The sequence below is a fragment of the Ovis canadensis genome, chromosome 18 (genome assembly GCF_042477335.2).
Source record: "Ovis canadensis isolate MfBH-ARS-UI-01 breed Bighorn chromosome 18, ARS-UI_OviCan_v2, whole genome shotgun sequence".
In the NCBI taxonomy this organism is placed as follows: domain Eukaryota; kingdom Metazoa; phylum Chordata; class Mammalia; order Artiodactyla; family Bovidae; genus Ovis; species Ovis canadensis.
The window spans coordinates 74,763,553-74,780,024 of record NC_091262.1 but is presented as its reverse complement, the minus strand read 5'-3'; the positions used below and the strand labels follow the sequence as shown (position 1 = coordinate 74,780,024).

Genomic DNA, 16,472 nt, shown 5'->3' with positions numbered 1-16,472 from the left:
GAAGGGAAAGGCTACCCACTCCAGTATTCTGGTCTGGAGAGTTCAGTCCACGGCGTCACAGAGTCAGACATGACTGAGCGACTTTCACTTTCATAGCCAGTGCTATAGAGGATCTCAATTATATAAAAATGAAATGGTTTCTATTTTCCTAACTGCTGCTGATGCTTTCCTGCCTGGGTAGCAAGCTTCCTTAAAGACATCTCATTTCAAAACCTCATTTATGATTATTTGGCTGGAATGGCCTTCCTAAAGTATGAATAAACAGAGAAGCCATTTACTTATTATCTAAGAGCTGCAGTGGGACCAGCCTGAAATTCCATCCCAGGGTAAGGAAAGATTGAGTACAGAGTTTAAGTTTAAAGGGACATTTTACTGCAATGCATGTGTTCCGCAAACTGGTTCAAATTATCATGTGAGTGAGAAAATTTTTCTATTTATTTATATTTCTTCCTGAATGAGTGAATCATTGGCCCAAGTTTTTCATCCATGTTTTCCTATTCAGGACTTAATGATTTTCTTATTACTTTGCCTGAGAATTTTATTAACTATTAACTCTTTGCCATATTTGGTGGTAAATATTTTTTCCCTGATATGTCTTTTGCTGTTTAATTACAGATTTTGATACTTTACAAATACTTTTGACTACACACAATTTTTTAAAACTTAGGTAGTTCTTTCCCATCTTTTTTTTTTTTTTTTTAATCTTAAATCAACTCTGAATATTCATTGGAGGGACTGATGCTGAAGCTGAAGCTCCAATACTTTGGCCACTTGATGCAAAGAGCTGATTCACTGGAAAATCCTGGTGCTGGGAAAGACTGAAGGCAGGAGAAGCGGGCAACAGAGGATGAGATAGTGATAGTATCACCAACTCAATGGACATGAATTTGAAAAAAACTCCAACAGATAGTAGAGGACAGAGGAGCCTAAAGTGCTGCAGCCCACGAGGTTGGAGAGTCAGACACAACTTAGCAACTGAACAACAACACAAAGTAGTTTTTATAACAAGGGAAAAAACCCACTGTTACAGGAATATCACAAAATGGTTACCTGCGTTCTGGTCCATGCTTTCCTTGATGCCCTCCAAGAGCTCCTGAGCGTCCTCCACATTATCCTCCTCTTCCTCCTCTTCACCTTCTTCTTCTCCTTCTGTTACATCCTTAGGTGTAATGATTGCCTCCTACATAGCACAAAGATATTCAAACAGCATGATGTCCTGCATTGATTGGCTGCTCATAAACCTTGTGGCAAACGATCCTGGAAAAGGCTGGTACCCAAACAGGGGAGGTACTCAAGGACAGGCATACAGAAGATGCTTGTATCTATGAAGACACACGAGCGTCTTGTGGGTTTTCTTACTCTCTTTTAGACGAGTAATCTATTTCTGTGCTAACGCCAGAACCACTTAAGAATCAACCCTCTTTCTACCCACGGACACAGTGACTAAACAAGAACAGATATCCAAAAAACACAAAAACATTAATTTGAAAAGATGCATGCACCTCAATCATAGCAGTATTATGATTGCCAAGATAGGGAAGCAACCTAAGGTCTATCGACAGATATATATTTATATCACACGATGGAATACTACTCAGCCATGAAAAATAATGAAAATTTGCCTCTTGCAATAAATGGATGGACTTGGAGGGCATTATGCTAAATGAAATAAGTCAGACAGAGAAGAACAAATACTGTATGATATCACTTATACGTGGAATCTAAAAAATACAGCAAACTAATGAATATAACCAGAAAGAAATAGACTCGGAGACAAAGAGGACAAACTAGTGGTTACCAATGTGGAGAGGGAAGTGGGGAGGGGCTATGTAAGGGCATACCAATGTGGAGAGGGAAGTGGGGAGGGGCTATGTAAGGGCAGAAAGTTAAGAGGCACAAACTATTATTTCTAAAATAAGATACAAGGATATACTGTACAACACTGGGAGTATAGCCAATGCTTTATAATAACTGTAAATGGAATATAATCTTTAAAAATTGTAAATTACTATTGTACATGTGTAAGTTATACAATATTATAAATTAACTATCCTATACAATTTTTAAATTGTACAACTATACAGTTTTAAAAAGAATAACAGTCAACAGAGAGAATACAAGATATATTTTGAGCAACAACTAGAGACAGACAAAAGTTTAAGGTCCACCCATGAAAGATGCTTCCACCTTACGAAGGAAAACCCTTTGGGATTCTGTATTTTCATAATAATTTTCATAACAACAAACTCCAGTTAAAATAACAAATCTCTTTGAAGGATGCCACGGAAGATCAGTGACTTCTTAATTATAAGACTAAGAAAAGGTATTTTTAAATTATTGAAATTCCCAATAAAGTTGCTAAAATTGTTACCAGTTTCGCTATGGCTTCAGAGATGACATCCTTCATTTTAATGTGGTGCAGTTTATAGTATTTGGCTAAAACTTCAGCGATGCTGGATTTTCCCACAGCAGGAGGACCGAGAATGCAAATCTTGATCGGCTAAAAGAGAAGAAAAGGGATGACACAGGGGCTCTCAATGATCTGTAGCTAAGCGGAGATCTTTATTTCAAGGATCAGCCCTTTGAAGTCTCAGGATTCCGCAGGCCGGTTCAGTCCTTCATCAAGAGCCCAGAGTTGCTTTCTCTTGGTATTTAGTGAGTAACTACTATGTGTCCTGATCTGGGCATGGGGGACAAGACACAGCAAACTGTGTTCAGGAGCACCCTGCTGCTGCTAAGTTGCTTCAGTCGTGTCCGACTCTGTGTGACCCCATAGACGGCAGCCCACCAGGCTCCCCCATCCCTGGGATTCTCTAGGCAAGAATGCTGGAGTGGGTTGCCATTTCCTTCTCCAATATGAAAGTGAAAAGTCAAAGTGAAGTTGCTCAGTCGTGCTCAGGAGCACCCTAAAAGTACTTAAAAACAAAAAAAGCCAAGTACTTGAGCATTCCACACTACAATTTCACCTTTGCAGTGTTACCCTTGTGAAGACAGCAAAGAGAGAGAAGAGCTTCTAGTCTACTCTTAGAAAGTGCTTAATTTATTGCCTCTTAAACATTGTTTCTGGGATTAAACTTGGTCTTGAATTATCTTTTCCTTTTTAAACCAGTTAATTTATTCTAGTTTTTTAAAAATACACCCATTAAAAAATTTTTTTCCTCTGCTGAAAAACTTGCTTGAATGCTAAAGAAGCTCACCACATTCATAACTGGTGAGCAAATGTTTATTTCTAACAGAAATAAAAATATCGGTGAGAAATAAGTTATTTCTTTTGAAATGGTTCAAACGGTTGTGAAACTGAAGCTTGGTATTTTGCAAGGCAAATATTCAAAATTTTAAATTAAAAAAGAAAATCATGCCAAAGAAAAGAAATTTCCATGGGCAGAGTGTCCATGTGCTTAAAGGCTACATAATTTCATACATGGAGTTGATTATCATGATTACTACTATCATTATTAGTACCACTACTACCATTGTTATTACTGTTTGTCAGGCTGTGAAGAGAGTGAGCAGAGCCCCTGCGGGGGCGCTGGGTAAGGTGTGATGGACATGAATGATCCTGTCTGCTCAGGGCCAGGCGCTCAGGGTCATGGCGATGACCAAGGTGGTGGGCATGGAGGGGGAAGGAGTCAGCAGAGCAACACTGGAGCTGAGTCTTGATGCACAGAGCTGGGCTCCAAGGGGCACAGGGTGCCTTCACCAAGACATGAGGGCCGGTGGTCAACTGGGCAGGCTTCACGTGCCTTGTGTCATCCACACACCAAGAGTGGGTCTGTCTCCTGGGGTAGGGATGCTCACCTTGTGTGCTGCCTGCTAAGTTGCATCTGACTCTTGGTGACTCTATGGACTGTAGCCTGCCAGGCTCCTCTGTCCATGGGATTTTTTAGGCAAGAATACTGGAGTGGGTCACCATTTCCTCCTCCAGGGGATCTTCCCAACCCAGGGATCGAACCCATGTCTCCTGCGTCTCCTACACTGAAGGTGGATTCTTTACCTGCTGAGCCATCAGGGAAGCCACCTTATCAGGGTACAAAACAGGAACTGGTAGCTTACTCATTTATAATGATAAGTAGGGTTGCCACTGGGCTCAGAACACTCCAAGGGCACGTGTTTGGTATATTACCCCTCAAGGCAGACACATATAGATAATATACGTGATGAGCTTTGATCAGAGTGAGGAGAGCTGGATGAATGGGCTGTTGAGTGGCAATAGATCAAGGTGGCTGAATGCACCTGGCTCTGCACAGGGACGGCTTTGCTTTGTTAAAGGAACAGGACTGTGGGGGCCCTTGGCTCGATGCCACTGGCATGGCGTTGTCTACATTGCCCTCGGTCATGTTTGTTGTTCTATGCTGCCCTGCTGCCCAATGCCCCAGGGATGGACAGACTCAGTTTAATCTTTAGGTATGCTTACTCCTTCTATCATATTCTGTCCAGTTTTGCTCATCAGAAACCACATGGTCTCTTTAAGGTGTCTTGCCCTATCTCCAGTCTGACTTGGTATTGTTCTAAGTTGACCCACAGATGACAACACTAGTCTAACCTCTTGAATTGTTCTGTGCTTCAGGACAGTCTCCAAGGACAGCCATCGTGGGTGTCTCAGATGCTTAAAAGCATCATTGTTTCTTTTGCAAAGTGGTGCATCTTTTACTGATTCTCAACAAGGCATCCTTTTCCGGAAAGTATGATTTTTAGGCTACAAATGCAACTCTGCTGGCTTTTGTTCAGTATTTCCATGCACAATGGCAATTCAACGATCAGAGCACCTGTTACTCATAGAATGTAGTTTTCAAAATGCTTTCTCCTGTCATATTCACTCTCATCTTTGGAAGGCCTCCCTGGGAGAAATCCAAAGATCTGGGCAAGTGCTGCGTTTACCTGACCTCAGAGATGGAGCTGTGGAGGCTCCGCAGTCCGGCCGTTCAAGCTAAGCTGGCATCTTAGCTAGTTTGAATCCCTGACTAGCTGTGTGACCTTGAAGAAATTGCTCCATCTCTCTGAGCTTTGGTTTCCCTATCTGGAATATGGAGATAAGAACATCTACGGAAAGTTGAGATTGCTAAAATGATCAGCAGGGCCTTCTCTGCTGATTCAGTGGTTAAGATTTTGCCTGCCAATGCAGGAGGTGCAGGTTTAACCCTTGGTTGGGGAGCTAAGATCCTACGTGCCTTGCAGCCAAAAAAACAAAACATAAAACAGAAGCAATATTGTAGCAAATTCAATAAAGACTTTAAAAACAATCCACAACAACAACAAAATCTTAAAAAAAAAAAATTAAAATGACCAGCCAATCCCCTGGCCAATCAGAAAAGATCAGAGTAATCATCAGACTTCCCTACCTCCTGCCTACCCAGATGGATACCCAGGTGACACATGGCCCAGTAAGGTACCTGACATTTTCCCTTTAGAAACAGCTCTGTGACACTCAGTCTGGGGCTTTCTATCATGTTCAGTGGGTGTCAAGCATAACAGTCATCAGCGTCAACTGAAAAATTTTTAATATTCGATTGGCAAGTTTCCATAGAATATAGATGTAGATTGTTAGACTGAAGAGCCTAAGCTACTCCATCTTGTAAAAGAACTCCATTTTGTAAAGGTTCCGGGCAAACAGACTTAGACTTTGGATATTGCCTAAACTTGCCCCACTGTGCATGAGCCAATCAGCCTTTAGGTTAAACCTCCTGACTTTAAGTTCAAGAATTTGTGATTTACCTTGGAAGTAATGATTCACCTTTGTGATTTACCTTGGAAGTAATGATTTACCTTCATGATTTACCTTGGAAGTAATGATTTACTGTGGAAGTAATGATTTACCGTGGAAGTAATGATTTACCGTGGAAGCAAAAAAAAAAAATCAGAAATCCACACACAACCCTATAGAAGACAGTAACCAATCAGTAGTCCTTCAGCCTGAACACCCCCTTTGTTACCCTTTCACCTGAATATTCCCTATACAAGCAGTGTAACCCAAAACTCAGGGCTCCTCTCCTTAGCCACTGCGTCGGTAACAGTGGGAGCCCCAGCTCGAGCTTGGTAATAAAAAACTCTCTTGCTTTTGCATCGGATACCGGCTCCCTGGTGTCATTGGGAGATTTCGCGATTTGGGCATAACAAGACCTGAACAACGGGTCAGATATGAAAAAGAACTTGAATTTAGAAATTCAGACATGTGAAAGAAAAGTACTTCCATTGGTGTACTTACACCAAAGCCTCATGTACTTTGCTTAAATCAGAAGCTTAAATAGGAAGTGGTTATACTTACCAATAATCTTCTGCTTTGCTTGTACTCTTTGAGGATGCTGTTGATATTTTCCACAAATCCTGCTTGGGCGAACCATCGAATGTTAAAATTCTCCTTCACAAAGAGTGCTTCCATCCTCAAATTGACCAGTAAGTGGTCAATATTCTCTTGCTAAGAGAGAAAAGGACGTCAAAGACTTGTCTCCTGCCACCCCCAGCCTGACCATGTGACAGTTATAACAAACCCAAATCACCAAAGTTATTGAAGAAAAATATGGACACATTCACTAAACATGAAAGTCAGTGAAGACAGCTCTAAGTTTTGATACTTTGGCCACCTGATGGGAAGAGCCGACTCATTGGAAAAGACCCTGATGCTGGGAAAGATTGAAGGCAAAAGGAGAAGAGGATGGCAGAGGCTGAGATGGTTAAATGGCATCACTGACTCAGTGGACATGAGTTTGAGCAAACTCTGGAAGACGGTGAAGAACAGGGAAGCCTGGCGTGCTGCAGTCCACGGGGTCACAGAGAGTTGGACACGACTTAGTGACTGAATGACAAGTTTTGACAGAGCACCTGCAGTGAGACTCTGTGACCCCAAAGTCTCCCCACACTTGCTCTCTAATGCGGGCGGTGTCCTGCCTTGTGCAGTTACACAAACAAAGAGTAGGGAGAGGGGCTTCCTTGGTGGTCCAGTGGTTAAGCCTCTGTGGTTCTACTGCAGGAGGCATGGGTTTGGCCATGCAATGTGGCAAAAAAAAAAGAAAGATACTAGAAGTCTGAGTGGAAGATTTCTTCCTTTTTAAAAAAAAAAAAGTTTTTTTTTAATTCTACCAATTTTTTGAGTAGTGCAATCTCATGGTTCAAAATCCAAAAGAACAAAAAGTACAAGGGAAACATATACACACTACTATATGTAACGCAGATAACCAACAGGACCTAGTGTATCATACAGAGAGCTTGACTCAATATTTTGTAATAACCTACAGGGGAAAAGAATCTGAAAAAAATAGATACATGTGCATATAACTGAATCACTTTGCTGTACACCTGAAACGAACATCACAATGGAAATCAACTATACTTAACACTTAAAAAAAAAAAAGTAGAGGGGGAAACGTGCCCTCTTTGGCCCCAATCACCACCCACCCAGTTCTGCTTCTCAGAAGCAAGCAACGATATCAGTCCTTTCAGAATCATGCCCAGTCAACTCTTTTGCTAGAATTTATTTCTTAAAAAAAAAGATTATATCCTAAAACAAGCTAGAAGAATGCACTGCATGGCTAAAACTGTCCTCTTCTTGTTGCGGTGATGAAATCAGAAATTCAGCCTCCTCTTTGAATTTTAGAAAGGAGCCAAAGAGAACAACATCCAGTCTTTGTATAGCATTTTATACATTAGACAGCTTTCAAATATATTTTCTGACCATGATCTCTGACGGATTTTCAGAGAAAAAACAAACAAGCAAAGGAAACAAAGGAAAAAAACAAAAAAAAACAGGCTCACAGAAGAGAAGAAGTTGCCATAGGTTAGAATTTCCACTGTAAAGGAGAAGCTGAAATTAACCTGCAAGCCAGATCCTCTGACTCCAGATCCCTTAAGAAGCAATACCTTCAGGAAAAGAGTAGGAAAAACAAAACAAAAAAATCTCTCATATACTAACTGTTAAGTCCTTGGTTAGGAAAGCATTTTCCTTGGGTACTTTCTGGATTTTCCCAGGGCCAGTACTTCTACTGATGCACTGTTAGAGAAAAACAAATATTATTTTGGTTGACCTGTAAGATTTTGATATAAAATTTCTCAAATAAATATAAACATAACTGAATAAAAAAAATCTGCAAAGCAATGAGGGAGAGCCCTGAGGACATGACTGGTTTATTTGTTCCACACAGAGCAAAGGATCCTCACTGCATGCTGGGAACTGGACACAGAGATGAATAAACTAAAAGCCCAATCCCTGCCCTCAGGGAGCTCCCAATCTGAAATGGGAGAGAAAGACGTGTACTCAGAGGCTGGTGTGTAATGCCTGAGGTTAGGAATATGGAAAAGAGGTGCTGGGGCTGCAGGGGAGGTGGGGTGGAGGTAGGGAGGGTGCAGAGGAAGGTGTCCGAGGTGAATATTTACTTATTTTGGCCACACCTTTCAGCATGCGGTGGGCTTCCCAGGTGGCTCAGTTGTAAAGAATCCACCTGCACTGGCAGGAGACATGGGTTTGATCCCTGGGTAGGGAAGATCCCCTGGAGGAGGAAATAGCAACCCACTCCAGTATTCGTCCCTGGAGAACCCCGTGGACAGAGGAGCCTGGAGGGCTACAGTCCATAGTGTCGCACAGAGTTGGACCCCACTAAGCGACTGGGCACACACGCACTCGGCAGGAAGTACTTCCACCATCAGGGATCGACCTGCACCTCCTGCAGCACGAGCTCGAGTCCTAGCCACTGGACCAGCACGGAAGTGCCTGAGCTGAACCGTAAAGAGGAGTCGAGGTCAGTTCCCTGGCAGTTCAGTGGTTAGGATTCCACACTCTGATTGCAGAGGGCCCAGCTTCCGTCTCTGGTCTGGGAACTAAGATCCCACATGCTGCTCTGTGTGGGACCCTCCTCCCGAAAAAGATGAGTAGAGGGTGCCCTGGGGAGGGCCAAGGGAAGATTGCACTGGCTGAGCCAGCTGGGCCACAAGGTGACCTTTAGCCAGAGCAGCCTGGATGGGAGAGGAGATCTTCAAAGATCCAGAGCTCCTGGAAGCTGCCAGTAGGTTTGGAGAACTTGACCATTATCAGTACTTTGGGGCACAGGTCACAGACAGATTCTCATACTCCGGTGCGTCATTTGTGTCTGAACCCTACAGTGGCCTTTTCTGCTCCTTTCTGCGCATATACTGGAGAGAGACTATTGTGGTTGTAATTTCCCAGCATATGTATGCTGCTGCTGCTGCTAAGTCGCTTCAGTCGTGTCCGACTCTGTGGACCCCATAGATGGCAGCCCACCAGGCTCCCCCACCCCTGGGATTCTCCCAGCAAGAACACTGGAGTGGGTTGCCATTTCCTTCTCCAATGCATCAGGTGAAAAGTGAAAGTGAAGTCTCTCAGTCCTGTCTGACTCTTCTGCAACCCCATAAACTGTAGCCTACCAGGCTCCTCCGTCCATGGGACTTTCCAGGCAAGAGTACTGGAGTGGGGTGCCATTGCCTTCTCCAAGCATATGTAAGCTGCAGATGCAAATAGTAAGCTTCGGTTTTGTTGTTGTACAGACCCCGTGGACTGTAGCCTGCCAGGCTCCTCCGTCCATGGGATTTCCCAGGCAAAAACACTGGACTAGGTTGCCATTTCCTTCTCCAGGGGCTCTTACTGATGCAGGGATCGAACCCAAATCTCATGCATTGGCAGGTGGATTCTTTCCCACTGAGCCACCAGGGAAGCCCAAGCTTGGGTTTAAGGATATTCTATTTTAGGCCCCACCCCCACCCTGCACCCAATCTTGTTAGTACCCCTGATTCCACCTTGAGGGCCTGGGGTAAAGTGATTTAACAGATGCCACCCAGCCCGGGATGACACGGCTGTACCTTGACAAAGTCTTCCAGGGTGTGAACTGACTCGTCCACAGCCACCAGGTAGCGGAGCTTCGGCACGTGGTCTATGATGTTCTGTATCACTCTGCAGACCCCCAGGGAGCATCATCCCCAGAGAGAATAAACACAGGAGATGTTTGTTTATGTAAACAGGATTCGCTGATTGTTACCCCCATGGACCAGGGGCTGTGATGATTTAACTGGGTCAAGGTTGGAATGATGGTCCCCAGGCTACAGAGAAGGAAGCTGGTAAAGAGTTAAGTGACATTTCTCGGGCTGAAGAGTTACTGGGAAGGTAGAAGGGCCAGAATTGAAAAACAGATCCATCTGCTTACAAGAGTAGCTGAGCCCTGTCAGGACTTGCGTCGATGAAGTCTGTTCACCCAGTAGCTCACTGAAGTCTCATGACAGTGCTTTGGGGAAGGCCTTTCACAAAGTAAGACACGGATTCACAGAAGCTATGACTCCTTAAGTCACATAGCACGGAGTGGCTTAGGCTTCCCACCTTGGATTAATAATGAATGATGGCCAACATTTCTGAGGGCTTAACGCCATCAACTCTGTGCTGTGGGCTACCCTAGGTTTTACCCCAACTGAATTCTCACAACATTCAAGTAAGGCTATTATCATCCCCATCTCACAAATGAGGAAATCAGACCCAGAGAAGTTAAGCAACTTCCCCAAATTCACACAGCTACTGAGGCAGAGCAGGGATTTGCATACAGATGAAAAACAATTCCAGAGGAACAACAGTGAACAGAAGATTGTCATGAGACTGTGGATTCTACCTCTATCATAGCTTCCCTTCTAGTCAAATGGAAATAAAACAAATTCACCTGTCTAAATCTCTATTTCATATTTGTTTTATATTAATTTCACAGGACATTGCCTCTTTTAGCTTCTTTTGTTAAATATTTGACAATCTTCAAGAAATTAGCAGGGAAAAAATTCTACCGAAAGGGCCCCTGAGTCCTTGTGTAATGGGAATAATTTAATTAATTTAATAAGCAAGATGCTTTCACGGTTCACGTATTGCTGAAGCCTGGCTTGGAGAATTTTGAGCATTACTTTACTAGCATGTGAGATCAGTGCAATTGTGCGGTAGTTTGAGCATTCTTTTGCTTTGCCTTTCTTTGGAATTGGAATGAAAACTGACCTTTTCCAGTCCTGTGGCCACTGCTGAGTTTTCCAAAGTTGCTGGCATATTGAGTGCAGCACTTTCACAGCATCATCTTTCAGGATTTGAAACAGCTCAACTGGAATTCCATCACCTCCACTAGCTTTGTTCGTACTGATGCTTTCTAAGGCCCACTTGACTTCACATTCCAAGATGTCTGGCTCTAGATGAGTGATCACATCATCATGATTATCCGGGTCATGAAGATCTTTTTTGTACAGTTCTTGTGTGTATTCTTGCCACCTCTTCTTAATATCTTCTGCTTCTGTTAGGTCCATACCATTTCTGTCCTTTATCAAGCCCATCTTTGCATGAAATGTTCCCTTGGTATCTCTAATTTTCTTGAAAAGATCTCTAGTCTTTTCCATTCTGTTGTTTTCCTCTATTTCTTTGCATTGATCACTGAAGAAGGCTTTCTTATCTCTTCTTGCTATTCTTTGGAACTCTGCATTCAGATGCTTATATCTTTCCTTTTTCTCCTTTGCTTTTTGCCTCTCTTCTTTTCACAGCTATTTGTAAGGCCTCCCCAGACTGCCATTTTTCTTTTTTGCATTTCTTCTCCATCGGGATGGTCTTGATCCCTGTCTCCTGTACAATGTCACGAACCTCATTCCATAGTTCATCAGGCACTCTATCTATCAGATCTAGGTCCTTAAATCTATTTTTCACTTCCACTGTATAATCATAAGGGATTTGATTTAGGTCATACCTGAATGGTCTAGCAGTTTTCCCTACTTTCTTCAATTTGAGTCAGGCTTCAGCAATACGTGAACTGTGAACTCCCTGATGTTCAAGCTGGTTTTAGAAAAGGCAGAGGAATCAGAGATCAAATTGCCAACATCCGCTGGATCATGGAAAAAGCAAGAGAGTTCCAGAAAAACATCTATTTCTGCTTTATTGACTATGCCAAAGCCTTTGACTGTGTGGATCACAATAAACTGTGGGAAATTCTGAAAGAGATGGGAATACCAGACCACCTAACCTGCCTCTTGAAAAATCTGTATGCAGGCCAGGAAGCAACAGTTAGAACTGGACATGGAACAACAGACTGGTTCCAAATAGAAAAAGGAGAACATCAAGGCTGTATATTGTCACCCTATTTATTTAACTTCTATGCAGAGTACACCATGAGAAACGCTGGACGGGAAGAAACACAAGCTGGAATCAAGATTGCTGGGAGAAATATCAATCACCTCAGATATGCAGATGACACAACCCTTATGGCAGAAAGTGAAGAGGAACTAAAAAGCCTCTTGATGAAAGTGATGAAAGTGAAAAAATTGGCTTAAAGCTCAACATTCAGAAAATGAAGATCATGGCATCTGGTCCCATCACTTCATGGGAAAAAGATGGGGAAACAGTGGAAAGAATGTCAGACTTTATTTTTTGGGGCTCCAAAATCACTGCAGATTGTGACTGCCGCCATGAAATTAAAAGACAGTTACTCCTTGGAAGAAAAGTTATGACCAACCTAGATAGTATATTCAAAAGCAGAGACGTTACTTTGCTGATTAAGGTCCGTCTAGTCAAGGCTATGGTTTTCCCAGTGGTCATGTATGGATGTGAGAGTTGGACTGTGAAGAAGGCTGAGCGACAAAGAATTGATGCTTTTGAACTGTGGTGTTGGAGAAGACTCTTGAGAGTCCCTTGGACTGCAAGGAGATCCAACCAGTCCATTCTGAAGGAGATCAGTCCTGGGATTTCTTTGGAAGGAATGATGCTGAAGCTGAAACTCCAGTACTTTGGCCACCTCATGTGAAGAGTTGACTCATTGGAAAAGACTCTGATGCTGGGAGGGATTGGGGGCAGGAGGAGAAGGGGACGACCGAGGATGAGATGGCTGGATGGCATCACGGACTCGATGGTCTGAGTGAACTCTGGGAAATGGTGATGGACAGGGAGGCCTGGCGTGCTGCGATTCATGGGGTCGCAAAGAGTCGGACACGACTGAGCAACTGAATTGAACTGAACGGAAGATGCTTTCACATCTTTAAAACTTGATAACATGGTCATGTAAAGTTTCTGCAGAAAAAAAGAGTCTGTCTCAGCCTCACTGTGTTCAGTGTTAATGTGGCCTGGAGCAGATTGAGGTTTTGAGTAGAGTCTGAAGCTTAGGGAATCCTCTGAGAACAATAATGAAGATTAAGTTTAGGGCTCTGGCAGGGACCCACGCAGGGGAAGGGTCCTGAAGTTTAAGTCTCATTGTTTCCCAGTAAATACTGCCTTGGATTGGGACTAATGGACTAATGGAGAGAAAGAGAGGGGAGCTAGAAACCAGAGAGGGGGAACGCCCTAGCAGTCCAGTGGTTAGGGCTCCACGCTCTCACTGCAGGGGGCATGGGTTCTAGCCCCTGGTCAAGGAACTAAGTTCCTACTGGCCACATGGCCAAATTTATAAAAGAGAGAGAGAGAAAGAAAAAGAAACCAGAAAGACTCTCAGAGAGGCACTGCTTATGCAGATGTGATGAATTGCAAATAAAGTGAACCCCATCTGTTACCTAGTGTTTAAGTCAGCATGTGCAAAGGATACGGGGATCTGGGGATACTCTGTGAGTCTGAAAAACATTGCTCCTAGGGTGAACTTGAACTTGCTGTCGGAAGTGGGGAACTCTTTGATAACAGACACTATTTCATCAGACGCTATTTCAATAGTATTTCATCATTATTTCATCAGACAGACACTATTTCATCAGACAGACACTATTTCATCAGACAGACACTATTTCAAAGTGGAGCTGGTAAAAGTACCTTTTACTTAGGGTTGTTGTGAAGAAGAAATACAATAATACACATGAGGATCTTAGCACTTGGTAAGAAACAAACACGTCGGTCAGTTAATTCTAGGGCAGTCACATGGCTGGGAGAACACTTACCCTGCTAGATCAAGAACGTGAATGGCTGGAATGACATTTGTTCCATCTCCAAACACTGGTAATGCAGGGACTTCACCCAACCAAGCTAGCTAGAATAAAGAAAAGCAAAAGCATTTTCCCCCAATTCCATGTGCCTGACTATTACAGCTCACAAAGAGAGCCATCATTGGGGACATTCAAAAAGGTCTATCTATCTGATGAAGTAATCAGCTTAAGATGTCTTATAAATCAGTTCTGATGAGATTTAGTTAATCAAATCCTATTAAGAGAAATAAAGTGCAACCTCAGGGCTGAAATACTTTTCATTAGCTATCTTTAGTAGTCATCTGCCTGTTATCCACGTAGACAGAACATACTGCCGTATGTATAATGTCTTTAATTTTCATTTTTATGAGCATTAAAATTTCAAAGTACCCCCACTGGTTGGGGGTTATTATCATCAGTTTGTAGATGAAATGCTTAGTGGATAAAAGTACCTTCCAGGAATTAGACTTCTGATAAGTCCTTTACACTGCATTTGAACCATGATCTTCACAGAGTCCAAATCCTTGTCTTTTCCCTTCATTAAACATTTCAGTAAATAAATAGTCTGGGTACTGTTTAACTATCCTGAGTGAAAGAGGTAGGGGTGGGGGCCTCAGCAGATCACTAGATATTTTGGACTTGGGGAAAACCATTTAAGGGCTTTAAGCAGGGAAGTGAAATGACTAGATTTGCTTTAGGATCCCCTGGAGAAGGGAATGGCAACGCACCGCAGTATTCTTGCCTGAAGAATCCCATGGACAGAGGAGCCTGGTGGGCTACAGTCCGTGGGGTCACAAAGAGGCGGACACAATGGAGTGACCAACACTTCCACTTTCACTTTCTTGTGAAGGGATTATGGGAAGTAAGAGCTTAAATGGAGAAATCTAAGCCACGACAGGTGAGGGAGGACGAGAGAGGGTTTCAGCGAGTCGGTGGGTGGGGAGTTGGGAGTGTTGGGTTGAAGAAAGGGAGATTCTGGGGAGATCGTCTCCATGGGGCTTGGGGATCTCATGGAGGACGAAAAGGAGGGAGGAGTTGGGCTTTTGCTGGTGTAGCTGGGTGCAAGGCGGCCCAGTCTTCTGATATGGGGCGCCAGGAAGAGGTGCAGATTTGGAAGTGACCATAGGTACAGTTCGGATTTGCGAAACACGCAGGTTGGAGTGCTGGACCTGCAGGACAGGGAGTTCCACTGGACACTGATGTTTGAGTCAGTGGCACCAGTCATGGGATTGAATGGTCCAACCCAACGGAAGATTTTCTTTTTAATGAAAAAATAAATACATTAGAAAAAAAAATATTTAGAAATTCGCCATCTTAAAAAAAAATCCTCATAGTTATAGCAAAGTCATACCTTAAAAAAAGCATGCAAGATGCCTCCTTCAATTCCATACTGAAGTCCAGCAGCAACTACGTAAGTGGCGAATTTTCTGACCTATTAGATAAAATACAAAAGAAAAGCTAAATGTATTATTATAAATCACAGTGAATCAGATTATTTTAGTGATTTTTGTTTAATGAGCAGTTTAGTAAGTCTCATCACCTCTTTCAAAACCTCCTAACATATTTTGTGTGCCTGGCCTCTTGTTAATCCTTCAGCCGATTAGAACATGCTCATCGGTGTCCCAAGTACAATTATCAGGACAGACACCCCCCACCCTATCACCACTGAGATTCGACTGGGGGAGGCTGGATGTTGGTAAGTTGAAGAGAGAATTGTTAAATGAAGATGGAACACAAGTAGAGATGGGAACACCCCACCACCACCACCACCAGTATGAGAGAACTTTGTGAAAAGTTAAAGTCATTCAGTCCTATCTGACTCTTTGCGAGTCCATGGACTATACAGTCAATGGATTCTCCAGCCCAGAATACTGGAGTGGGTAGCCTTTCCCTTCTCCAGGGGATCTTCCCAACCCAGGATTGAACCCAGGTCTCCTGCATTGCAGGCGGATTCTTTACCAGCTGAGCTAACAGGGAATTGTAATTGATCTATATTCCTGTACAATGGGACTAGTGGATAAGCAAGGCAAGGGCAAGGTGACCAGGTCCCCTAGCTTTTCCTGCCTGTCCTAGAGAACGTGATATCAAAAGTCCCCAAAGGATTTGAAAAGCTTATGAACTTGCCTCAAAATGCTTAATTGGTCCACTGCTGCTGCTGCTGCTAAGCCACTTCAGTTGTGTCCGACCCTGTGCAACCCATAGACGGCAGCCCACCAGGCTCCCCTGCCCTGGGATCCTCCAGGTAAGAACACTGGAGCGGGTCACCATTCCCTTCTCCAAAACTGGTCCACAGTCTTGTGTCTATAGTACAGCCTGTAACTATGAATGTGACGGCTGCCGAAGTGGTGGCAGTAGGTAAACACTGGACAACCAGCCCCAGGAGTGCAGCGACCACGTCTGCTTTGCTCATGGCTGTGAGACCAGCTCCTACCCACAGGGCCTGGTACACAGATGTGAGACACAAGATTCTTTCCAAGCGTCTATCTACTTGATGAAAAACACTAGGTTAGAGAAGAGTTATTAGGACGAACAAGTTGGCCAGAGCAACCTTACTCCCTAACTGTTCAGAAAAGAGTGGTTAACAAAGCTTG

At 43.3% G+C, this 16,472-nt stretch overlaps 1 protein-coding gene across 2 annotated transcripts in view; it reads right to left on the bottom strand.

Moving 5' to 3' along the window:
• Nucleotides 1–16,472, bottom strand: part of AK7 (adenylate kinase 7) — a 69,582-nt gene that overhangs the window by 19,819 nt on the left and 33,291 nt on the right. For both annotated transcript variants that reach the window (XR_011250282.1, XM_069559402.1), the window contains exons 6-12: nt 15,233–15,313; nt 13,858–13,946; nt 9,802–9,892; nt 7,904–7,981; nt 6,263–6,412; nt 2,372–2,500; nt 1,051–1,180 (exon numbers count right to left, since the gene is read on the bottom strand). Coding sequence is in view for 1 of the 2 variants with exons in the window: in XM_069559402.1 (XP_069415503.1) it covers nt 1,051–1,180; nt 2,372–2,500; nt 6,263–6,412; nt 7,904–7,981; nt 9,802–9,892; nt 13,858–13,946; nt 15,233–15,313 (748 nt within the window). In the remaining variant the exon portion in view is untranslated. The remainder of the gene's footprint in view (nt 1–1,050; nt 1,181–2,371; nt 2,501–6,262; nt 6,413–7,903; nt 7,982–9,801; nt 9,893–13,857; nt 13,947–15,232; nt 15,314–16,472) is intronic.